Source organism: Astyanax mexicanus, chromosome 25 (genome assembly GCF_023375975.1).
Source record: "Astyanax mexicanus isolate ESR-SI-001 chromosome 25, AstMex3_surface, whole genome shotgun sequence".
NCBI classification, from domain to species: Eukaryota; Metazoa; Chordata; class Actinopteri; order Characiformes; family Acestrorhamphidae; genus Astyanax; species Astyanax mexicanus.
In genome coordinates, this window is record NC_064432.1 from 11,031,322 (window position 1) to 11,058,056 (window position 26,735).

The window sequence follows — 26,735 nt, forward strand, 5'->3', positions numbered from 1 at the left end:
ATGGGATAGAGAAGTGAAGGAGGGGAAGAAGGAAATGAGGTTAGAAGTTGTTAGTTAGTTAGAGGTGTTAAGAGAGTAAGTGCTCTTTGAAGAGCTCTGTCTTCAGGAGTCTCTTAAAGATAGCGAGAGATTCTCCTGTTCTGGTAGAGGAAGGTAGTTTTATCCTCCATTGGGGAACTCTGTATGAGAACAGTCTGGATTGCTTTGTGTGAGTGTTTGGCAAAGCAAGGTGACGTTCATTGGAGGAGCGCAGCGGCCGGGAGGTAGCGTAAGTCTTTCAGGAGTGATCAGTGCAGGTAGGAAGGAGCCTGTTCTGTCATTACCTTGTAGGCGATTGTAAGAGCTTTGAATTTGATGCGAGCATCAACTGGTAGCCAATGGAGCTCAATGAGCAGCGGGGTGACATAAGCCCGTTTTGGTAAATGATAAATACAGTGCATCTATTTAGCTATTATTAATGTGTCAAGTGATCTCATGTAAGACATTTCAATAATTAGTATTTGGTGCATTGTTACGACCCTATAGGTCATAATTGCTGATTATTGTTTTGTTTCTTTCTGTTTGAGTGTGCCTTCCCACTGCAGGTTACTGCGTGATGCCATTTAACCAAACTGGTTGGTCACCACCAGGGGGAACCAACCATAAAAGAGAACAGGAACAGGAAGTGCGAGGGTGGTGCTTGGCTTCCAACATGGCTCCTGTGTGTTCCTGGTTCCCTGCCGCATGGTCTATCCAAAGTCTGTAGCCGGTTAAAGTGTTAGAACTAAGCTGATGGTAAAATCATGTTCTTTGGTGTGAACACTGTTGTTTCTGGTCTCTCAGTGGAGAGAAAATAAGCTTATTCTTACAAGTTCTCTCAGTGGGAGAAAGAGTTTACTTCTCTATGTTTTCTCTTGGTTTGTTTAATTAGGGAGTTAGGTTAGAGATTTGTATTTCATTTTCTTTTCTTTGTTAGGTAAGTTAGTTTTCTTAATCTTTAAATTAGTTTTGTTTTGTTTATTATTTTCTCTTTCATCCCTAACTGTTGTCTCCCCTTTGACCTAAGCCTTGTATTCTTTACAATTTGTTAAATAAACTAAACCTTTTGACTAACAGGAGTATGTGTGGTTGGGGAACCAGGAGGGCATGGGGGCCTCTTTTTTCTATGTTACGGGCTGACCTAGACCAGGTCGTAACAGCAATTTGAATATAAATGTGTTCATTTGGATTATGTTAGAACAATCTACAGTTATTGTCAAAATTTATAGATATTTATAATTTATATATATTTTTTAATAATCTTAATTTGATTGCTGATTGCATGAAATATAATTTTCTAATCACATTTGTCAATTTCTAGGTGTCCAGAATACAGCCAGAGAAGAGGAAGCAAAGAAAGAGAACTATGTCAGCCCTATAAGAACCCCATTTCTCTTGAAATCAAAACAAGTTTCAAAGGTAACTGAGTACTTAAGTTACTTATTGATAACTGGACTTTTTAAGGTCATGTTTTATATAATAATTAGTGTAATTGCAGTAGGCAATCACGGCGCTGTTCTTCTTAAGTCTTCTTCTTCTTATTATTATTCCGTTTTATTATTCCACCTGTTTTTTGTACGCTTATCTCAGGCCGAAGTTTTATCGACTCCGTTCCAGAGCTAAAACGTGCGTCCTTATCGGGAATGGAGAGCTTGTATACAGCTTTCCGATCGGACTTTCGTTTTTCGTAAAAACTTCTTTGCCCATTGAAAATGAATGGGGAGAATTTTGCATGCCCGTGTACATCACAATTTTTGATATACGAAGACGAAATCTGGACGGTCAATAGAAGTTATTGCCTTCTTTCAGAAAATATACTGCACGAAAAGATACAATGTGCGGTTTTTGTACAATTGTCTTACGAGTTTGCCCCATAGGAATGAATGGGGCCCATCAAAGGACTACAGCTACATGGAAGGACGGCAGCTAGATCTCCAGTACTGTGAGTGTATGGAGCAGCTATGGGATAAAGCAGCATTAGGTCAAAAGTTTGGACACCGCAGAGCTCCAGTACTGTGTGTTATGGAGCTACTAGTCAAAAGTTTGGACACCCCGGCCAGCACTGCAATCACACTTGCAGTTTCTGTAGGAACTGCAGTCTAGTTCCGTTTACAATACAATTATATTTTTGTTTAGTTTAGTTTCATTAACATAAAGCAAGACTGTGTGTAATTGTCATAATTGTCATTGTAAAATTGTAAGATCTAATTCTATTCTTTAATCTGTTATTTTTACTTCTTCAAACCGGAAATCTTCAGTGACTACCGCATGTGTCTTACCCAAAGCTGACATCCAGGAATCAGGAATGTGTGTTTTGTTGTTTATTAATGATGATTTTCATACTGATGGTTAATCTCTATTTAAACTGCATGAGAATGTTAAAAAAACATGTAAGGACACTACATATTTATATATATTAAAATATGTATAAATAGAATGGGGTCAAGAAAATCAGCTGCAGGTAATTAGAACATGATTTGAGAGGATGTGGGAGGAGTCTTCTTGAATATCCCATAAATCCCATGCATATCAAACTTGTGCAGTCTATTTATAATGATGGATGCTTTACATCAACTTTCAATATGATTCAAATCAAATCATATGTGCTTGTATTGCTTTTTCACAGCAATGTTGGCAAAAAAAAAAGCAGCTTTACAGGGATCAGGTCTAAACCCAGGTCTAAAGGAGGCAACTGTGGCAAGAGCCACCTGTTGGTTTTGTTGTTACATATAAGGACTGTTGGAGATTTCCTAATGCATCTCGTGATCCTCCCTTGGGCTGAACTTGATTATGTTCAATTGTTACACTTGTAAATGATATTTCAGCTGATTTCTTGTTGTAAGGTGATCTTTTTAGGTCCCTTTCAATACCCATCTACAGTCTTCTTTTTAAAGCTTCAGAGAATCTTTGGATCTGGCCTTGGTTTTCTACTCACTTCAACAGTCAAGGGCAAACATTTCTAGTCTAATGCCAGTCTATGGTATCAATCCTACCCTCTCTCCATCACCAAACAGGTAGGAAGCTGTTGGTAATTTTTTTTGTCCAACAGAAAAGCACAGTAAAGGAAACTGCAGAGAAGAGGGGAAACCATGGACCAATCTGGGAAACTTGTTCACCCCAAGGAGTAATTCCCACTGCCAGATTGTCTAGACCAGTATCCATTCACCACGACCAGATGATAAGCATTCTGGATCCCCACACATGGCTAACAAGTGATGAAATGGATTCGGCTTCCTATTACATGGCACAGAAATAGGCTGGTACTGATGTCTTTCAGTCGTCCCTTCTTCTTTTTTCAGCACTTCGCTGTAGAGGCATTGTTGGTACACCAAGGAAGCCATTTGGTCAGATACTAAACATCAACAATAATCATTGGATTGCTGCAAGCAACATTTTTTGTGGGTCAAATGAGGTGTGCATTTATGACAGCTTGAACACAACTATTAATTATATATATATATATATATATATATATATATATATATATATATATATATATATAGATAGATAGATAGATAGATAGTATAAGCAAGATAACTACACATTAGTTTGTAATATTTAATGTCTGCAATTGTTATTTTGAATTATTAATGTATTATTCATGTATACGTGTGTTGTTGTTACATAAAATGACCGCTAGATGGTACCATAAAGCAGAGCTTTTATTGTGCTTTGGATGGACCCAGATAGATTATATATATATATATATTGTAAATATGTTATATGGTAAAAAACAAAACAAAAAAAAAAACATGTTTCGTTCAGGTAGTGAAAATATATTATTAGTGTTAATTCATGGTTTTAAACAAAATGATTGCTAAATCTATTAAATCTGATGCAATGTTAAAATAATAGTTTGTTTCGGTTGTTGATTTTAAAAATAAATTACTGAATTTAAAATGAATAAATAAATTGTATTAATAAAATGAGTACATAAATATTTAGATACTGATCTGCATGTGCCAGCTCCGACATGTTTGTTAACATTTTATGTTTGTTAACATTAACATTTGTTAATGTTAGTTTATTAATATTAATACTGAACAAACGAATCCACTGCAGTTCCTAATTACAACTAATTAGTCCTCCCTGTTCATTAATGCCTGACTGTCATATTATTACTGCAATATCGCAATAGTAAATAAATAAAAATAGGTAATAATCACATTGTAAGGTGCAGACCATAAATGAAGTATGTGTATTTTAAATGCTTTCATTTTATTATAATATTTAAAATATCTATATATAACTTTTGTTCTAGAAAGCTGCGGGGCATGGAGGGGGCGGGGCAATAGGGACCGTCCTTGAATAAACTGTATTAAACCGGTCTGATCTAATTTCATCCCGCTCAGACCAGCGCCTCTAGCGGCCGTGAACATGAACAAACAAGTGAACCTCATGGTAACTTAAATAGAGATTTTTTTTCTTACAAAAAAGTAAAACGTGGTAATTTTTTATTTTAGGTTAATAATAGTTATGTGCATGTTTGAGTTTATGAGTCTAATAGTTGGTGAAAAGTGTTAGAAGGTGCCAACAAGTTAGCCTAGCTTGCTAACGTTAGCTTGCTAAAGTTAGCAGCGTTATCTGCCATTTTTTCACATTACGATGGTATGAAAGCCCATTCCCGCCACCTAAAAAATAAAAAATAATCCAGCACATTTTTTATTATTATTAAGTAAACTGCTATCTCAATATTTTGACATACTAAGTCATTATTTTGAGATACTATCTCAATATTTTGAGATAGCTTAGTAAGTCATTATTTTGAGATACTATCTCAATATTTTGAGATACTATCTCAATATTTTGAGATACTAAGTCATTACTTTAGCAATAGAACACGAAAGGGAGTGTGTTATCACGAATAGATCAATAGAACAGTCGTGATGTTATTCGTGATAACACACAACCTCGAGTGTTCTATTGCTTTTATACAACAGTTTCTGTTTTTACAGAATGAATAAAGAAAATAAATCAAAGAATTTTAAGAAATTCAGTTTGAATATGCTTTAATATGGACTGAGCCTTCCGCAAAAAAGTAGTTCCACAAAAACTGTAACAGAACTGAAACTTAACTACAAAACAGTGTATGGTTCATACAGACTAACACCACGAAAGTTAGCTTGAAATCAAAATTGAGAATTAGCGAAGATGGTGCGTGGAGCGTGAAATAACGCTAATAACGCTAGTGAACGCTGCACATTTTTTGAGCATTTCTGCTTGTTTTGCTGGGTGGTGTTGGTTTTAGCTAGCCAGCTGGACTGTGGTTAGCTTAGCGTAGCTTGCTTTAGCTCAGCATTAACTTAGCTTAGCTTAGCCTGGCTGGTTAGCGTGCCGGGACTGAGCGCTAGCCTGTGCTAAGCTAACGCTTTTGCGGGTGTCCTGTGTATATATACCGTTACTCTGCAACGTGTCAGCGGAGTGATACAAGTTTAGTGTGAGAAGGCCGTGATGTTATGTTGTGTGTCGCCGTTCCCATTCATTCAATGAAAATGAAGCCAAAATCTTCCGCCATGTTGGCGATCCTGATACCCGCGTCTGCACAGTAGAGACCAGAGGAGGGAGAAAGACTGTGGAGAGACAGCCTACTCATTTAAATAAACCCGCCCCTGAGGGCTGCCTCGAGGTCACAGGCTGCAAAGCGGAGCGGAGCTGACGGTCTGTTATTGGTCCCGCCCATAACCAGCTCTTTTACAATAACCACACCTTTTTTGAATAGAGCTGAATAACTTTTTAAAAAATGAATTTTGTGGGGATATAAAAATTTGACAATAAAAGCAGAGGTTACACTAGCTGTTGCATTTAAATAATGGAGGTAGAATTACAGTATATTAGAAAAAAACAACACTAAAATAGAAGTCCAGTGTGTTATTAAATTAATCTCTTCTCTCCGAGGTCTGGAGGCTTATTTTGACATTGTGCGATTCTTCCAAAAGCACCAATATTTTATGATTTTTGAATCCACGTCTGAAGTAGTCCTCAATAATAATATCCAAATTGCGTCTTTGTCTCACCTGCTTCTGTCTCTGTACAGTCTACTAGTATCTCAAAATTATGACAAAACATTGAGATAGTATCTCAAAATAATGAATTAGTATCTCAAAATATTGAGATAGTACAGTCATATGAAAAAGTTTGGGCACCCCTATTAATTTTAATCATTTTTAGTTCTAAATATGACTAAAATGATGGACACAGTCATATTTCAGGATTGAAATTAGGTTTATTTCACTAACAGAAAATGTGCAATATGCATTAAACCAAAATTTGACTGGTGCAAAAGTATGGGCACCCTTATCATTTTATTGATTTGAATACTCCTAACTACTTTTTACTGACTTACTGAAGCACAAAATTGGTTTGTTAACCTCATTGAGCTTTGAACTTCATAGCCAGGTGTATCCAGGTGTACGCAAAAGCATACCTCAGGCGACTCTGTTTGTGGCGTGCTTGCAGAAATGGCTTCTTTCGCATCACTCTCCCATACAGCTTCTCCTTGTGCAAAGTGCGCTGTATTGTTGACCGATGCACAGTGACTCCATCTGCAGCAAGATGATGCTGCAGCTCTTTGGAGGTGGTCTGTGGATTGTCCTTGACTGTTCTCACCATTCTTCTTCTCTGCCTTTCTGATATTTTTCTTGGCCTGCCACTTCTGGGCTTAACAAGAACTGTCCCTGTGCTCTTCCATTTCCTTACTATGTTCCTCACAGTGGAAACTGACAGGTTAAATCTCTGAGACAACTTTTTGTATCCTTCCCCTGAACAACTATGTTGAACAATCTTTGTTTTTAGATCATTTGAGAGTTGTTTTGATGAGCCCATGATGATTCAAAAAGGAGAACAACTTGCAATGGGCCACCTTTAATACCCTTTCTCATGATTGGATACACCTGGCTATGAAGTTCAAAGCTCAATGAGGTTACCAAACCAATTTTTTGCTTCAGTAAGTCAGTAAAAAGTAGTTAGGAGTATTCAAATCAATAAAATGATAAGGGTGATTTGTCGGTGCGACATGTGACAAAGCGGCAGAGCGACAAGCAACACAGAATTTAAATTTTCTCAACTTTATGCAAATTAATTATGGCGTGGTAAAGCGACATTCTAATCCGAATAGACCACTGGAGTCGTGTCGTCATTTTGTAGTCAGCGCCATGTTGTTTATGCTCATATTTGGGGTTCCGTGTCTAAGCGGTTCATGTGAATGGGAAATTCACATTCTGTACATTTCATTCTGTGTACATTACCTCTTAAATATCACTGAATCCTCTGAATTTCGAGATTGTTTAAGGGTAGTAATTAGAAAAATGCTAACTGAAGTCACAGCACAGCAGCAGCAAATGACACCGGATGTGATTCTGCAGTACACCAGCGAACTCCGGCCGGATCACATTTTGGATTGTTATTTGGCTTCACAGAGAATCATTAAAGTATTTAAAGAGGTGGAAACTCTTTCATTATTTTCATGAATTAATTCATATATTCATGAATTTGTATTTAAGTGGTAAATTAAATTATTTAGTGCCTGCTGGGTTTGAACAGAACAGATGTATTGGGAATAAATAAATAAGGATCATCATTCAGAATAAGGTTTATACAGGTCCTCAGGTACACACTGACATTCCAATAAATGTGACTTTTTCATTATTTTTTTAATCGAATAGTCAAAGTTTTTGCCAGAAAAACTGCATTTATAATTATAATAATTATAACAAAAAAGATACATAAATAATATGTATTTATATGTAATGGCAGCTGTTTACTAAGACTGTGTTATGAACAGTAAATGATGATAGGTCTTCATAAATACTGTAAGCTAAATGTTAAATCCCTGATCAGATCAGCTGAGATGAGATCAGTTATAATGCTCTTCATCTTCTTCTTCTTCTTCTTCTTCTTCTTCTGTTGAACCAGTGAATTTACTCTGCAGTGATATTTACAGAGCAGCAGGTGTTCTGACGAACTGTGCTCCCTTGCCGAACTGTGCTACCTTGCCGAACTGTGCTTGCCTAGTGTATTTTTAAAGGTAAAAATACAAAATAAGCACCATATTAGAACATTCTCCTGGCAGGAGTGTAGGTAGGATAACTGAATAGACTAAATAACTGTTTCGGTGTGAAGTTAAGGTAAATGAGGTGATTAGAAACAATTTTTCTTTCATTTGTTTTCAAATTGTATATTATTATTATTTATTTATTATTTGTTTAATTGAGATTTACTTTTATGTAACCCTTAAATAAATAATCACAGTGAGCTCAGGCTGTTTAATACAGTCATGGAAAACAGAATCATCATGAAAAACTCATGAAAACATTATAAAATGTGGGTCAAAGCATGCGCAGTGTGCGGTGGACAGTGTTGGTATAGTTACTTTGAAAAAGTAATCTGATTACTGATTACTGATTACTCCTTTAAAAAGTAACTCAGTTACTTTATGGATTACTTGATTTTAAAAGTAACTAAGTTATTGCACAAGTTACTTTATTAATAACTTTCAGCAGCTGCAGAAACCACCTCCCGCCGCGGCGCCGCCTTAACATAAAAACTATAACCAGTTTTGCCAATACTCCCTTTATTGGAAAATGCATTTTTAACAGCAACAATGTATCTCTAGACATTTAAAGTTGAACTATTTCCTGAAAAAATAGGTTTTTTTTATAAAAATAAAAGACAATTTCTCTTGAATTAACATAAATTATTTTTTTTTATAAAAAATAAAATATGGTCTTTCTTGATTTCACTTAACATAAATACTGTTTTTTATAAAAAAAGAAAAATAAAGAAAGTCTTTCTTGACCTGAAATATTTAACACTGTAAATCTTAACATTGAACCTGTTGTTCTCTGCAGGGCAGCAAAGAGTGGTTTTATAAAACAAAACCGTGTATATGGTCTAGGCCAGGGATCACATATATGCGGACTGCGGTCCGGGTCCGGACCCAGACGTTGTCCAATACGGACCCAAACCAATAAACTACTGAGAAGGATTTAATTTTGACAGCGTTCATTTAAAGCGTCAGAACTTTTCTTGTCTTTACGGTATACGCACTCTGCGGCTGTGCAGACCGCTGCCCTGGCTAGTGAATTGGGACGCGGCCGGGAAAAAAACGCCTTTATAAAGAGATAGGGAGCCCGAGAACTGGCGGAAAAATGAGAACAGGCGGAAACTAAAGACACGCCGAGCGCGAGAGAGAGACGGGAGGATTGTAAAGGTGACAGGAATGGGAGCGGTGTGTGTGTGTCTGTGTGTGTCTGTGTGTGAGTGTGAGGTGGAGAGAGAGAGTAACGCACAGTGACTTGGATAAGTAACTTTAATCTGATTACTGGATTGGAAATAGTAACGCGTTAGATTACTCGTTACTGAAAAAAAGGGTCAGATTAGAGTGACATCACTGGCGGTGGAGCACTTTTGGATGGGTGGCAGAACTCGGCAGATCACCGGTCTGCAAACTGGGGGTTTAACAGCTGTGTGGGAGAAACTTCAGGCTCATAAATATTCAAACTTTCCATTCAGCCCTGTGATATGATTGGCTGACAATAGGGAATAACGAACAAGAGGTCCGCCCACCCAACGCCTATTCGATCTGACAGAGTGAGGGGGCGGGGCTTAGAGAGAGTGCGGTGTGACGCAGGTGAAGGAGAAAGTGAAAGTAAGTCCATTCTCCTCCATTAGAAGAGGACAGAAGTCTGGATTCACTCGGTAAGTTCAGAACTGAAGAGAATGTAGAACAGAACCGTGTAGCTTAAAGTCAGAACAGGTTCTAAGGGTTCCTCAGATCTAGAACCGGTTCTTTAAGCTGAGCTCAGTGTCCGATTACACTGGAAGAACCAGACTCAGCATGGAGATCTGAACCGGGCCTGGATCAAACCTGGACCTGGACGGAGCTGCTATAAAGGCGTGTTTATATGCAGGAGCGCTGTTCAACCTGCAGGGGGAGCAACCGAGCTCAAGATCACGTCGATTGTTAGTGTTTCAATCCTGCTGTTTTATATTATACTTAAATAATCCCTCTATTCTGATTCAGTAACATAATAATTACATAATGAATAATAATACAACAGTGTATATATGTATAATGTTGTGTAATCTACTAATATTACTACTAATATTTAAAGTTATAGTAAATATAATAACAGTAAATGTATCTGTAATCTGTAGATTAATTTATAACGAGTGTAAATCACACTGTTATGTAACATTCTCCGTTCGTTTTGTTTAATGCAGTTCTGATGATAATGTCATTATTCTTAGAATAAATGTTTTACTCTAACGGCTGATCTGTTCTCAGGGGTCGGTGTCGGCAGTGTTCAGCTGTGTGTGAATGAAGAAGAGTAAACGATGGATCTTCAGAACTCCATCAGTGGAGGAGGACCTCCTCTCCTAAAGTGAGTAAATTGAGTGATGGGTTTTATTTGTAAAGTAGTTTTGTATTGTAATGGTTTCAGCTCTAATCCTGGACCTGTGATCTGCATTTTACAGATTTTAAAAATTTATAACAGAGTTTCTCCTGGACCAGAGTCAAAACTCTGTGCTGTATTTAAACACAGAGAAACGCTTAACAAACCAGCCAGTTATTCTTAGTACAGTGTAGACTGTGTTTCTAATCTGTATTTAAAGTAAATATCTGCCTTTAATATCTAATAGTTAATATGAAAAATAATTATACCGTATTTTAGTGTAAAGTGTAAATGTGTTTCCTTTTGGCACCATAACAGTATTAGGTGGTTGCTGTAGTGATTTTATGTTGTTGCTATGGTGGTTGCTATGGTATGGGGTGGTTGCCGGGCTGTTTGCAGCTGGCGAGGTTCAATAATCAGAACAGAGCTGGTCCAGGATGGTGGAAAGCGGATCTTGTCCATGTTTTTAAACATAAATGCAACGATTTGCTCAAAATCTGGATCAGATTTGTCTTGGTGAAAGTGAACTCTGGACCAGATCCATTGTGAGGATCCATCTCGGATTTTACCACACAATGTCTGGGTTTACATTAGCATTAGAAATGAGGAAATTCTGATGTTGCTGCATTTATATAGATCAGATGGAAGTGATTGGGTTTGTTATTAAAGCTGTGGAATGAAGCTTCTCACAGAAAGACTTGTTATATTCTGTTATGATCTGTATCTCTGTTAGAGTTCAGTATAATTCCATTGGGGTAAAAATATACCTTGTAGTTTATAATACAGTATAATTGTGTACTTGTGTAGCTCTTACCAATACATGTTATTAACTAGTCACAGATATGTAAAATACATATAGTAAATACGTTGTGATGATATTGTGACATCATAACAAACACACAAATACATGCAACAGTATTGTTAAATAAATTAAAATATGTATATTTATTGGACAAGCATTTTTCAGTTAGTTTGGAACCTGTGAATAAGTTTTAGTAAAGGAACACTGTAGGTGCTGGTGGCATAAAGTTCATTAAGTAAGTCTCATAAAATTACTTGCATCTTATAAATATTGTAGTTTAAATTATAATTATTTTATAAAGTTATTAATTAATAAGCCACTGTCATGGTGGGGTACAGAATACAGACACTCGCGGAACCAGTTAAGGATTTTAAAAAAAACCCACAGGGTACAAAAAACAGTAGCAGATGGTAAACAACACAGGTAAGCAAATACCTAGAGGTACAGACCATTACCGGATAGTAAGGCAGTCCAATGGTCATACACGAGAAAACAATCACAGAAATAAAGAAACCAGGCAATACTCGGTGTGAGAGTGTGTGTGAGCTGTCCTTAAATACTATACAGGTAATCATCAGTACTCAGGATTTCCTGGCCGGGGCAGGTGAGGTGTCACGTGATCGACAGAGTGAGTGATGTCAGTGTGTCGTGCATTCTGGGTGTTGTAGTTGTTTGACTGAGAACCTCCGTTGGAGCTAAGTGTGGAAGGACAGGGAGCGCCTACAACACCAGACGTGACAGCCACAATATCAGGATTTTAATCAATGATTAAAATCCTGATATTGCTGACTCAGATTCTGAAGGTTTTAAATGTGAATTCTTTTATATGGTTATTGGCAGCAACCAGCATTCATGAAATCAACACAGACAACTTGGTGAAAATAAAAGCACGCATGCTCAAACAAAAGCTAATGGTGCTGAGTTTAAACGTGGAGCGTGGCTCTGCACTGTAACTGAGATCAGCTGTTCTTTGTTCAGGTCTCTGTTGAGCAAGAGACCTATTGCTGGGTTCTAGCTTTAGACATGAGAAATACAGTATACAGAAAGGGATTTGCATGCAGAGAAAAGATCTAAGTTGTATTGTTCACAGGTTTTAGTTTATAGTGTAAACAGTTGCAGATTTCATTAATAAAAATACACGTATGTAAAATGTAAAATACAGTAAGTTTAAAAATAAAATTATTTTTATCTAAACTATGCCCAGATGTTTAAAAATTCTGTCTTACGCAATGGATATGTTAGAAATATCCATGTTTCTGTCCTCACTGGATGGAGGGAATTTTCAGCCTTTTTGTAGAAATGTTTTGACGACGTCCAGGAAACTCTTCCTGGAATGGGTTGTCCTTCTGGCTTTTAATTCCAGGAAAAGTTGTACACAGTTAAGAAAAGGGATCTGGCCGCTTTCCTTGTCTTTCCGAGCTGTGTCTCCCGTGCAAGCTTGCCTTTGAAGAAATAGCCGTGTGGAAACGTTGATCAGACGTACAGTTGTACGTAAAGTTGTAATCTTGGCCTAAAGGTGTTTTCCTTGTTCTCTTGGTAGAACAAAGAAAGGCCTTGTTGTCTTGATGTTCCTTTGTCTCCCTGTTGAGATGTTTACCTGAGAGACCTTCTTTCTGTCTGACAAGTCCTTTTGTTTCCTGTGAAGCCACACCCCTATTTCTTCTTCTTGCATTGTGCATTGTTGGTGGTGCTGCCACCTACTGGCTGGCTAGGGAACCTAGAACACATTACTCCACGCTTTACACTTATCATGGATTATCATGAAGATCTGTTTTTTTAGGGAGAAGAGAGCAGCATCTCCAGCCCCCAGTGGAGTGTCTATGAACAGTGACGCGTCCATTGATCATCCTCTTAATCTCAGCAGTGGAGGAGGAAGATCTGGGTCTCGGTACATCACTGCACTAAACTACTGTTCTGTTCTGAGAGTGAAGCTCTTCAGTTCCTGATCTTTATTAAAGATGTGCTGTGTGTTGGAGTTTCACTGTGTTTAATGTTAACAGAACTGAAACCCAGAGAGGAGCTTCTCCAGAGCCCAGCTGTGTTTCTATGGAGAGTGACGCGTCCATGGATCCTCCTCTACAGTTGAGCAGTGAAGATAGGATCTCTGACCCACAGTGAGTGAAACATCAAAGCCCTTTTACTGTTTTTACTAGAATTGACCTTTTTTAAAGCATAACACACACACACACACACCTTTTGAGAGTAAATCATAATATCAGCTACACGTTGGAGAATTAAACGTATATCTATATTAGGGGTGTGCGATGGTGATAAAAACAATATCTCAATATTTTTGGTAATTTTGTCAGATAAACAGTATTTTGCATTATTTGTAAACATGTATGGAAAAGTAATACATTGCAAAAAACTGCACTTCTTAAACGTTAATAATAAATGCTTACTAAATATATTAGTGGACACAGTATATTTCATAACTAATTCCTAGAAATAAACAAAAACGGTAACACTTTTTATAATACTGTTCCATAGTTAATAGGTAACTAAGCAGGAACTAAGTAGTAACTAATTAATAGTGCTGCATTAACACCTAAATATTTCTATTAACTACCAGGGAGTACTGAATAATTACTCAGTAGATAGTGCTGAACAAATGATTATAGTAGTTCACTAATAACTCCACAATAATTACTGAGACTTACATATCTCCCAGAGAACTACTTACTAATGATGTCTTCTTTATAATAACTACTTATTAATTACTGCTCAAATCAACATTAACTACTGAAAACCCTTACATGCCACCTGGGGACCTATAGATCCAAATCAGTCTACACAAACAATTATTTGGTCAGTGGTGATATTAAAGGCATATTTGAAGCCAGTGACACCATTTGTAGTAGTAGTAACCTTAATTACCTTATTATCAGCATTATCTTCCAAATATTAGTGTCATGGTTTGCACAGAATTGCAGACACGTGCAGATACTGATAAAAATATATGTTTATTATAAAATAAACAGATGTAAATGTAGTCGATACAGAAACAATGGGTAATCGCCAGAAACCAGAGCAATGAAGACAAAACCATACCATAAACGAGAAACAGTCCAGAGTTCATACACGAGAGATCCAATGTCAGAGGTAATCCAAGAGGCAGTAGTGAAAACACAGTCCAGGTAATACACAAGCAATCCAGTATCAGAGGCAAAGGCAATAATCGGCGTCGAGAAAACAAAAGCAAGGTCATACACAAGATAAACTGAAGACAAGAGATATAGAACGCTTTGTAAAGAGGAGAACCTACAATACGCGGCGTGGGTGTTTGTGTGGCTTGTGCCTTTATAGTGCCAGTAATCAGTATTCGGGACTTCCTGGAGGAAGCAGGTGAGGTGTCACGTGATCAGGTGAGTGCGTGATGTCAGCGGGTGGTGCATTCTGGGTAATGTAGTTGTTGACCTGAGAACCTCCGTTAGAGCTTGGTGTGGAAGGGACAGAGGAGCTAACAGCACCAGACGTGACAATTAGCAACATATAGTAAAATACTACAGTGTGTTGTAATCTGCTTAAACCCCATTTTTGAAAGAAAAAAAAACTTTATAACTTAATATTATTACATAGTAGACATTATTTATGTTCTCCAGAAGGCATCTAAGACTCTACGACTGACTGTACTCAATTTTGTTTTAATGATCACTGCTTTAATTTTAAGCACCAACCTTATTAACATTCATATTTTGCCTTGCAGTCTCACAGACCTAAATGCGCGTTATTAGGGTAATTACGGTAATTTCACAGCGCCGGACCGCTGGCCTCTATCAGTGTGTTTATCTGCTGCTGCAGGTTATTCTATCAGTGGTGATATTAAAGTCAGTGACACCACTTATCATATATTAACATTACTTACCTTAGTATGCTCAATATCTTCCAAATGTTAGACACACTGAAATGTGCAGTAGTCTGTTTAACCCCCATTTTTGTAATGTTCTGTCAGTGTGTTACAGGTGTTTATTCTAAACCTGTGCTCCACTTCAGTCCTCCTGGAGATGTGCTCAGTAGAAGTAATGGCTCACATACAGCTTTACTGTAGGATGTGTCCTACATCCTTATTCTGGGGGAAATCATGTTTAAATGAATAAATATTTGTGTTAGATAACGAACTAGGCATCCCTCTGTTCTTCATAGATAATTAATTAGGTGTCCCTGTCTTCTTTTTTCGGGAGTTAACAGCAGCACATGGTAACCCATTACTAATGACTGAGGAGTTACTGTGTTCTTCTTTAGGAGTTACTGTAGATCATGTCACAGTATTATAAAGTGAGAAACATGGTAACTAATTACTAATTACTGAGGAGTTACTGTGTTCTTCTTTAGGAGTTACTGCAGATCATATCACAGTATTATAAAGTGAGAAACATGGTAACTAATTACTAATTACTGAAGAGTTACTGCAGATCATATCACAGTATTATAAAGTGAGAAAAATGGTAACTAATTAATAATTACTGAGGTGTAATGTGTGGCATACAGAAATTGAACACTGTCACTTTTAGAGAGTGCTGAGTTGAAAGTAGTTCCGACCGTTGTTGTACTGTGGGCATTCGGAGAGTGGAGGTTGAGGAATAAAACACCCTGTTAAGTGAACGCAGACTGTCGTCTCCTTTTTATGTCTCGTGAGATATACGGACATTACAGAAGAGTTACTGTGTTCTTCTTTAGGAGTTACGGCAGATCATGTCACAGTATTATAAAGTGAGAAACATGGTAACTAATTACTAATTACTGAAGAGTTACTGCAGATCATATCACAGTATTATAAAGTGAGAAACATGGTAACTAATTAATAATTACTGAGGAGTTACTGTGTTCTTTAGGAGTTACTGCAAATCATATCACAGTATTATAAAGTGAGAAACATGGTAACTAATTACTAATTACTGATGAGTTACTGTGTTCTTCTTTAGGAGTCACTGTAGATCATGTCACAGTATTATAAAGTGTGAAACATGGTAACTAATTACTACTTACTGAGGAGTTACTGTGTTCTTCTTTAGGAGTTACGGCAGATCATGTCACAGTATTATAAAGGGAAATATACATTAATAATAATAATAATAATAATAACACACATTTAACCTAGCTAACTAACACACACACATTTAACCTAGTTAACTAACACACATACATTTAAACTAGCTAACACAATTAACCTAGCTAACATACACACATTTCCCCTAGCTAACTTAGCTTGTTAACTAACACACATTTAACCTAGCTAACTAACCCACACATAAAAGTTAACTTAGCTAGCAAACGAACACACATAACCTAGCTAACTAACACATTTAAACTAGCTAACTAACACACATATAACCTAGCTAACTTAGCCAGTTAACTAACACACACATAAAAGTTAACTTAGCTAGCAAACGAACACACATAACCTAGCTAACTAACACACATTTAAACTAGCTAACTAACACACACATAACCTAGCTAACTTAGCCAATTAACTAACACACACATAACCTAGCTAACTTAGCCAATTAACTAACACACACATAACCTAGCTAACTTAGCCAATTAACTAACACACATAACCTAGCTAACATAGCCAGTTAACTAACACACACGCATAACCTAGCTTACATAGCTGGCTAACGCTAACTACACACACAACTTAGCTAACTTAGCTAGCTAACACACATCCTAAAGCTGTTTAACAACCCACAAAGAGTCCTGATCTGATCCATGGGTAAAATCAGCTGGAAAAGATCTCAATATCTTGATTACTAGTTTATTTTCAATTAAATACAGAAATATGAGTCTCTCTTAATCCTCCTCCGGCAGCAGCAGCAGCAGCAGCAGAGAATTTACACAAAGGACCAGGAGAGCTGCACCCGCTGTGAAATTACCGTAATTGCCCTAATAATGCGCAGTTAAATACATCTCTGTGAGACTGCAAACGCTGAAGATGCACTTTTATAAGGCTGATACCTAGTATTAAAGCAATGATTGTTACATTATTACTGTCTTACAGTAATTCTTAGAGTCTTAGATGCCTTCTGGAGAACTTTCATCAATGTCTTCTATGCAATAATATTACATTATAATGTTGTTTTTTTCTTCCAAAAAATGGGGGTTAAGCAGAGTAATACACACTGTAGTATTTTACTATATGTTGCTAATATTTGCAAGGAACTGAGGATAATAAGGTAATTAAGGTTATCACTACTACAAATGGTGTCACTTGCTTAATTCAAATATGCCTTCAATTAATATGCATTTAACTCAAATATGCCTGATTTAGATCTATAGGTCCCCAGGTGGCATGTAAGGGTTTTCAGTAATTAATGTTGATTTGAGAAGTAATTAATGAATAGTGTCGTGGAAATCGACAAATGACAGTCAAAGACCCAGAGATGCCAAAAAGAGAAGTTCTTTATTTTAAAGTTGCAAAAGAAAAAAAAAAACAGCAAGCAGGCAATAAAGATGAAGTAGTCAGAAAAATCGGAGCCCCCCAATCTGTCTCAGCCGGGCATTTTATACATATCCCCGTTCATGCATGAGGTAATCTCCCCGTGACTTGTTTTGGAACCAGTCACTACCATATATGGAATAAAAGATTGGGACACAGAGGATGTCTTGTTCTCTTGAAAAGAAGAACAGAAAACGCACGTATAAGCAAAAGTCAAGAATAATTCATAAATCAGAAAACTCCATTTGCCTGCTTGTCTCCAGGCAGACCTCGGTTTTCTTTTCTTTGCCCTTAAGTCTGAATGAATAGCCTTGTCACAGGAGCAGAGAATATAAGTTCACATAACACTCAATGATAAAATACAAGAATATAGTGTAACTCTGTTACAGGGAGTAATAATACTGATTGAATGATTAACAGGAATAATCAGTGTAATTGATTATGAATACATGAAGTAAATGTTGATTTTCCCCCACAATAGTTATTATAAAGGAGACATAATTAGTAAGTAGTTCTCTGGGAGATATGTAAGTCTCAGTAATTATTGTGGAGTTAATAGTGAACTACTATAAATATTAGTTCAGTACTATCTACTGAGTAATTATTCAGTACTCCCTGGTAATTAATAGAAAATATTTAGGTGTTAATGCAGCACTATTAATTAGTTACTGCTTAGTTCCTGCTTAGTTACCTATTAACTATGGAACAGTATTATAAAGTGTTACCACAAAAACATTTTAATAATGTTTTTAATAATGAGTATTTTAATGCAAATAAACGCATCAGTGTTAGATTGGCAAAACTAAATTATATTTATATTATTGATATCAATCAGATCAAATATTTTAATGTGCTGAGGAGGTGGAATGAAATTGTGATCTCACGATCCAAGGTACAGCATGCACTGGACAGCATGCACTGGACACTCTCCAGTTTGCATATCGGGAGAAGATTGGTGTTGAGGATGCCATCATCTACCTCCTATTAGGCTGGCATCGGCACATGGGCGGTGGGCACCGCTGGCACAGGAACATGGACGGTGTCTGGCACCGCTGGCATTGTAGCAGGAGCGGTGGACATCGCTGGCATCGTAGCAGGAGCGGTGGGCACAGCTGGCACAGGAACATAGGCGGTGGGCACCGCTGGCACAGGAACATTGGCGGTGGGCACCGCTGGCACAGGAACATTGGCGGTGGGCACCGCTGGCACAGGAACATTGGCGGTGGGCACCTCTGGCACAGGAACATAGGCGGTGGGCACCGCTGGCACAGGAACATTGGCGGTGGGCACCGCTGGCACAGGAACATTGGCGGTGGGCACCGCTGGCACAGGAACATAGGCGGTGGGCACGGCTGGCACAGGAACATTGGCGGTGGGCACCGCTGGCACAGGAACATAGGCGGTGGGCACCGCTGACCTTGGAGCATGGGCGGTGGGCACTGCTGAACTTGGAGCATTGGTGTTGGGCATCGCTGGCACAGGAACATTGGCAGTGGGCACCGCTGACCTTGGAGCATGGGCGGTGGCGGGCACCGCTGACACAGGAACACTCACATGAACAGACTTGGACCCTTGGGCTGTAGGTGTCTGTGTGACGACTCGGGCTGCTGAAGACTGCACGGAGACTTGACTTAATTTCACTGCAGCGTATTCAGGTTCCGGGGTGGCAGTAGCAGTACAGTGTAGCACCGTCTGCAGCCGTAGAAGATGCGGGCGCCGTAGCAGCCAGAGAAACTTGACCCGTGGAAGCAGGAGATGCTAACTGCGTTAGCCGCGTAGCCGTGGGGATGCCTGGAGCTGCAGCCGCTGGAGATGCTAGCTGCGTTAGCCGCGTAGCCGTGGGGATGCCTGGAGCTGCAGCCACTGGAGATGCTAGCTGCGTTAGCCGCGGGGATGCCTGGAGCTGCAGCCGCTGGAGATGCTAGCTGCGTTAGCCGCGTAGCCGTGGGGATGCCTGGAGCTGCAGCCGCTGGAGATGCTAGCTGCGTAGCCGGCGTGACGGAGCGCGCCATGGGAGGCGGGCCGACGGAAGACGGCGTCTTGAAAGCCGGCGCTGCTGAAGATTGCTCCGGGACGTAGGCGGCCTCCTCCCGGAGACACGGAGGACATCTGAGAGCCGGAAGGATTAACTCATCCTCCGAACTAGACGCAGCTGCGAGGAGGTCCACGTAATCCCAGAAGTAGGGATCCTCACAGCCTGCGTTTCTGCCCGCCTCGTGTCCCCCGAGGCCGATAGCCCCAACAGTTAGCCCCCGCCCAAGAAAATCCTCCGAATTTTGGGACCTCTTAGAACGCCTAGCCCGAGGCCTTCTCCGGCCTTGAGGCCTCGGGTTTTCCTGCGCCGAGGTCCCAAAGGGGGCATGACGGATGGCCAGCCCGGATCCAACCCAAGGGTGTCCCGCATAAACGTCCATGGCGGTCGGTCTTTCTGTAACGCGCGAGCAGAAGGGAGGCGGACGTTTAAGCGGGTAAGACATAACTTTAATAAATAATAAACAAACAAATAAACAAATAGGGGAATGACGAAAATAAATATGTACATAAACAAACAAACAAGGAATAACGATAAACAGAATATAACAAAACACGGCTAGGGATATATACAGGGGTAACTACATAAATATATACAAAATAAACAAAGAAACAAACAGGAACTAAACGTGACTGGAAAATAAACGTGAACACAACTAACAAGAAATAAATAAGGGCGTATAAATGCAAAAACCAAGAAACGAGGGATAACAATAACTAAGCGAGACAGACAACACGGGAAGGTGCAAAGACCGACAGCAAACATTAACAAAGGGAGACTATTTATAGCAACAAGAAACACAGAACACCTGGGAAGGGGCCGAGTTACAAATTAGACACACGTAATGGAAAATAACAGTGGAAACACCGGGGAAACAGAGGGAAACCTGGCGAGGGCGTAACAATATTCTTGAATAAAAGCATAAGTGTTTGATTGACACAACTAAATTATGTTTATATTAGTGAAATCAATCAAATAAAAATGTATTTTATAATTGCAACAATATTCTGTGATTAATCATTTTAATGCTTGTTGTTCCCTTAAGAAGGGGACAACAATCATTGTGCAGTGTGTTGTGTCTGGCAGACTAGATTTTTTTTTGCTTTATTGCTAGTATCATAAATGAGAATATTTTAATGTGCTGAGTAACTAATTTTAACTAAGAGCTTTAATGAAGTAAATGAATGCTAGAGTAGCTCCATAGTCCACCTTCAACAACCTGGAAAGAGTAAACATGCCATCAGCTGTGTGTGTGTCTGTGTGTTTGCGTTTGTGCTGATAATCAAGACGCCAGCATTAGTAACCACGAGCACACTCACAAGCTTGTAACAGCGTGATGTACTTGCCATCTGCCAGTGTGAGCACAAGATTAGCCTATGCTAGCTAGCTCACTGCATGGCTATTCTCAATGCACACAAGCAGCAGTGTGTCCTAGTATTTATGACCTAGTTAACGTGTGGAATAAAGGCGTTTTGCATTTTTGATAACGTCAGCATGTGCATCATTAACACAGCAATTAAGATATCATTGTAGACTTTATGTATCAAACACCCCTAATCTATATATAGAGACAGTAGCTGAATATGTTAGTACCTGGTTACCTCTTACCTGGTTCCGGTGCTGGTTCCAAAACAGGGAGGGGTTGGGGCATGTTGTGTGATGTGAGCAGGACTGTTGAGATAAATAAGTTAAATTATTTTACCTACCTGCTCTGTTCTGTCCTATTTTATTTTAAACCCAATAAATGCTTCTCCTGCTGCAGTTGCTTTAACGTATCTGACATATTATATATGGTAAACTAAATTCTATATATTCACTGAATCGTTTTTCCTAACTGTGCAAAAAAGATTCTCCACTCAAAGCTTAATGACACAAAGCACTTCGTCAACATTTTGCTTGTTTTATTGCCTCTAAAACAGTGCACTAAAAACAAAACATTTATTCCTCCTTAGTAGCAGTGAATAAAACTTCATCATTTTTAGTGCATGTATTTAACATCTCAGTTACTGGGATGAGTACATACATCCAGGATTGGGAGAATGTGTTCTAGTACAATACATAGGACAGTAATGGATTCAGAATACATTAAAATACACTTTAAAACATATTTGGCAATCTGGAGACCTTTTTAGCTGTTTTCTTTTTAATTACATTCACATTGTTGCTGATTAGCACTGTTTATCGTTTATTTTTATGTTATTATTGTGTCAATTGTAGCACAAACTAAGCATTGACACAGTGGTTCAAAGCAACAGATCCATTGACACATACCTCAAAGCTTCAGATAAAGAGTGACATCATTACACAAATCTTTATTTACATTATTAGCAGGTCTAACTCTGTTTTTACCTTTAAGAAACATTTTGTCAGTCCTGACGCTGTTAGTCTGCTCTAGACTGCAACAAACTCCCAACATTCTCGCTCTCAGGACTACAATGACTCATTGGAGCACGTGACGCTGCAGCGTTCCGGTTCGCCTAGCTACTGATTGCTCACCTGAACTTTTGAGTATAAATACCCTTCAGTTTCAGCTCTTAATTGCTGAGCATTGAATCTAGATTCCCTAGCTCTTCTACGACACATTTCTCTTTGTTATTCTGCCTAATTGTTTTTTGACTTGGTTTTTTGACCCCGGCTTAGTGTTTGTTGCTTTCTGTTGATAACCTAGCTTGTTATTAGACTACCCTTCTGCTTATTTTCCTTCTGCTTATTCCAGTTCTGCCTGTTTACTGTGTACCAACCCAGCTTTCTCCTCTCTACTGGTATGTTGTTTGTTTATGCTGCCTTTATGTTACTGACCCTGCCTGCTTTAGACTATCCTTGTATGCTTGTCCCCTTAGTTATTAATCTGTTTAAACTGTTTGACCCATATCAGAGTGTCTCTCTCCAGGTTCTGGTATTCCTTATACATTTAAAAAATGATAGATTTAATGCAGGCTTTAATTACAGATCAGTCTTTTATTTTTACCTGTTATTTGCTGATATTCTTTATTTTATTAATAATCTCATTTTATTGAAGCAAAAGCTTTTTAGATCAGATGATTTATTTATGTTGATTACAGTGTGGGTTTTCTGTTCATCCACAGGAAGAAGAAAAAAAACAATTACAGAGAAACACTGAACCACATATTCAAGGTTAGTCCTAAAGCATATATATAATAGGAATCCCCCTGTTTTCTTTTACATATAAGTTTGATTTCACTTTAAAGTTTTGATACTAGTTATTCACCTTTTTATAGTATTATAAATGTAAGAGTATTATTAATGCAATAAGATGCTGCTGAGTAACATGATGTTTAAATCCTTTTACACACCAGAGCATCCATAACTCGTTTTCTGCTCAGATCAGGGTCATCATCTCTCTCTCTGTACTTTTGTAATTCTCTGATGTTTGTTCTTAATCAGAAGCTGCAGGAGAAGTTTATCTGTCTAGTGAAGAACGAGCTGAACACATTCAAGAATCTCCTGAGTCCAGATTACCCAGCATGCTCTGAGGGAGAGGTAGAGGATGATCAGAGGGAGAGGGTGCTGAAGATCACACTGCACATCCTGAGGAACATGAATCAGACAGACCTCGCTAACACTCTAAAGAGCAGTAAGAGTTCTGGGTCATAGCAATGGGTACCAACTTGAAGGGCTTATTTATTTCCTCAGAGGAGTTCTGCTTTTTTTAAATTAGAATAATAAACAACAGTTAACTGGATTTAGTAATTATAAGACATTGTGTCACAGCATCAAATGTATTCTTAAACCTAACAAATATCTACTGTATCAGAGTACTACACAGTTCTACACAGGGATCTTTTATGATGATTAGTTAATTACATTTTCCTCATTTTCTTCCTCTGCAATCAGAATTTGCCCCAGCATGCCAACGAAAGTTCAAATCGAAGCTCAGAGATAAATATCGGAGAATTACTGAAGGGATATCAGGCCATGTAAAGTCAGCACTTCTGAATGAGATCTACACAGAGCTCTACATCACAGAGGGAGGGGGTGGAGATGTCAATCAGGAACATGAGGTGAAACAGATTGAAGCTGCATCCAGGAAAAAGCCAACAAAGGAAAGACCAATCAAATGCAACGACATCTTTAAACCCTTACCAGAACAGAACCAGCCCATCAGAACTGTACTGACTAAAGGAGTTGCTGGAATTGGAAAAACAGTCTCTGTACAGAAGTTTATTCTGGACTGGGCTGAAGAAGAAGAAAATCAGGACGTTCTCTTCATATTTTCACTTCCTTTTAGAGAGCTGAATATGATGAAGGAGAAGAAGCTCAGTCTGGTGAACCTTCTTCAGCACCTTTTCCCAGAAACACAAGATTTAAAACCAAGACATTTTAAGGGCTACAAAATCATGTTCATTTTTGATGGTCTGGATGAGTGTCGACTGCCTCTGGATTTCCAGAACAATGAGAACTTGGTGAATATAGAAGAGAAAACCTCAGTGGATGTTCTGCTGACGAACCTCATCAAGGGGAAACTGCTTCCCTCTGCTCTCATCTGGATCACCTCTCGACCAGCAGCAGTCAGTCAGATCCCTCCTGAGTGTGTTGACCAGGTAACAGAAGTGCGAGGTTTCAGTGACCCTCAGAAACAGGAGTACTTCAGGAAGAGGATCAGAAATCAGCACCTGGCCAACAAAGTCTTCACACACATCAGGTCTTCAAGAAGCCTCTACATCATGTGCCACATACCAGTCTTCTGCTGGATTACAGCCACTGTTCTAGAGAGAATGCTGAGTGAAGCTAAAAGTGAAGAAATTCCCAAAACCCTGACGCAGATGTTCACACATTTCCTGATCTTTCAGATCAAACACAAGGGCCAGAAGTACAGTGGGAATAGTGACACTGATCCTCAGCAGACTAGAACAAGTATCCTGGCTCTGGGGAAACTGGCGTTCCAGCAGCTGGAGAAAGGAAACCTGATCTTCTATGAGGAAGATCTAAGAGATAGTGGCATCAATATTAGAGAAGCGTCAGTGTACTCAGGAGTGTGTACCCAGATCTTCAGAGAGGAACTTAACCTGCACCTGGGGAAGGTCTTTAGCTTTGTACATCTGAGCGTTCAGGAATTCCTCGCTGCTTTATATACATTTCTCTGCTTCACTGACAGAAGCGTCCTGAATCAGCAAACCACTGAAAACCAAAACAGTGAACTATCTGAACTCTTCAGCAAGGCATCGATGACTGACTTCCTCAACAGTGCCATAGACAGAGCCTTACAGAGTAAGAGTGGACACCTGGACCTGTTCCTTCGTTTCCTCCTGGGTCTCTCTCTGGAGTCTAATCAGACTCTATTACGAGAGTTACTGACCCTGACAGAGAGGATCTCTCACAGCAATAAGAAAACTGTCAAATACATCAAGAAGAAGATTGAGAAGAACTCCTCTCCAGAGAAATCCATCAATCTGTTCCACTGTCTGAATGAACTGAATGATCATTCTCTTGTGCAGGAAGTGCAAAAATACCTGAAGAGAGGTGGTGACCGTCGTCTTCAACAGGCCAGCCTCTCTCCTGCTCATTGGTCAGCTCTGGCATTTGTGTTGGTGAACTCAGAAGAAGAGCTGGAGGAGTTTAACCTCAGTGAAAATTATCCATCAGAGAAGTGTCTACTGAGAATGCTGCCAGTGGTTGAAATATCCAGAAGAGCTGTGTGAGTATTTTCATTCAGACCTTCACCCAGCTATTGATGAACTGTAAAATCAGTTTCCATTCAATCACTGGTGGATTCACATTATTCACATTGTTACATATATGCATGAATTTTCTTTTTGTGTGTAATAATAATTAAACCCTCATTTTAATCTAAACAGTACATGAAGTTTCTCTCTTAGACTAATCCTATGCAGTCTTGCAAAAACGTTTGGCCAATTTATATGTTATATGTTTTTGTTAAAATAGATGCACATACTTTGCAGATCCACTCTAAAGAAGCACTTGGTGATCTGACTAAAAAATAATTTCTTAGTATGCATGGGAGAAGTGGTGATTAGCGATACATGTTGAAATTTCATATACAAAATACATTCTAAGTATCTGTATTTATTTGTAACCCCAAAATCAGCATATTGTAATAGTAAATATCTAGCTGCACAGTACAGTACACACTGTTGCTGTTCCTGTGAGGCATTAGATCATCAGGTATTTTTTTCTCTTCAGGTATATTTTTCCAAGCCCAACATGAAAGATGCATTAGTAATAGGCCTGTCACGATAAGGATTTTTTGTGGAAGATATATTGTCCCAGAAATTATTGCAATACACAATATTTTTGTAATTTTAATTACCGTATTTTTCGGACTATAAGGCGCACCGTATTATAAGACGCACTATCAAAGAACGCCTATTTTCTGCTATTTTTCCATACATAGGGCGCATCGCATTATAAGGCGTGTTAAGTGACACTAGAAAGGGTGCCTATATTAAAGTGAACAGGGGTGGCGCCATGTTTCCCTTCCCCCACCGGGGGTGGTCGCTTGCCGGTGGAGCGTCTCAGTATACAAAATATAGCTCTTTCAAAGTCAAACGAGTGCTGGATATTAATCTACACAGATTCCTCTCCTGAAAACTGTTTATTTGGGTGAGTAACGTGCTTCAGTTTATTTACAGTAAGCTTAGATTTCCAGATGTCCACTAAGGCTTGCTGCACCAGCGTTAGCATAGCTATCCGCTAGCACGCTAGCTAGTCACCTAAACTAGTAAAGTTAACCCAAACTTAAACGACAGCGTTACACTGAGTAATCCTGCGTGTTCTGGTAAGACAGTGAGATATTAGCTAGCGATTCGTCCCCCGTAGCTTGTTTTAACACGGTAAACAAGCAGATTACAGGCTGATAAAACTCACCTCTGAGAGAGTTAGCGCTTAGCATCTAGCTAATGCTAGCCAGGCAAAGCAGTACAGACTTACAGGCCGATAACTCACCTCTGAACGGTGAACGCTTAGCGATTAGCATCTAACTCTAATAATACTGCTCCAGCAGTATTAAAAGTGCTAAATTTAGAAAATACTGATCTCTGAACAGTGAAAAAGCTAGCTAGCTAAGCGGTTAGC

The 26,735-nt window shown here is 38.8% G+C and overlaps 1 protein-coding gene across 1 annotated transcript in view; it reads left to right on the forward strand.

The window, feature by feature from the left end:
• LOC111189999 (NLR family CARD domain-containing protein 3-like) overlaps nucleotides 1-25,342 on the forward strand; it is a 41,132-nt gene extending 15,790 nt beyond the window's left edge. Inside the window, exon 5 of the mRNA XM_049472065.1 lies at nucleotides 23,538-25,342. Coding sequence (XP_049328022.1) covers nucleotides 23,538-25,342 — 1,805 coding nt within the window. The remainder of the gene's footprint in view (nucleotides 1-23,537) is intronic.
• Nucleotides 25,343-26,735: the final 1,393 nt, after the last annotated feature.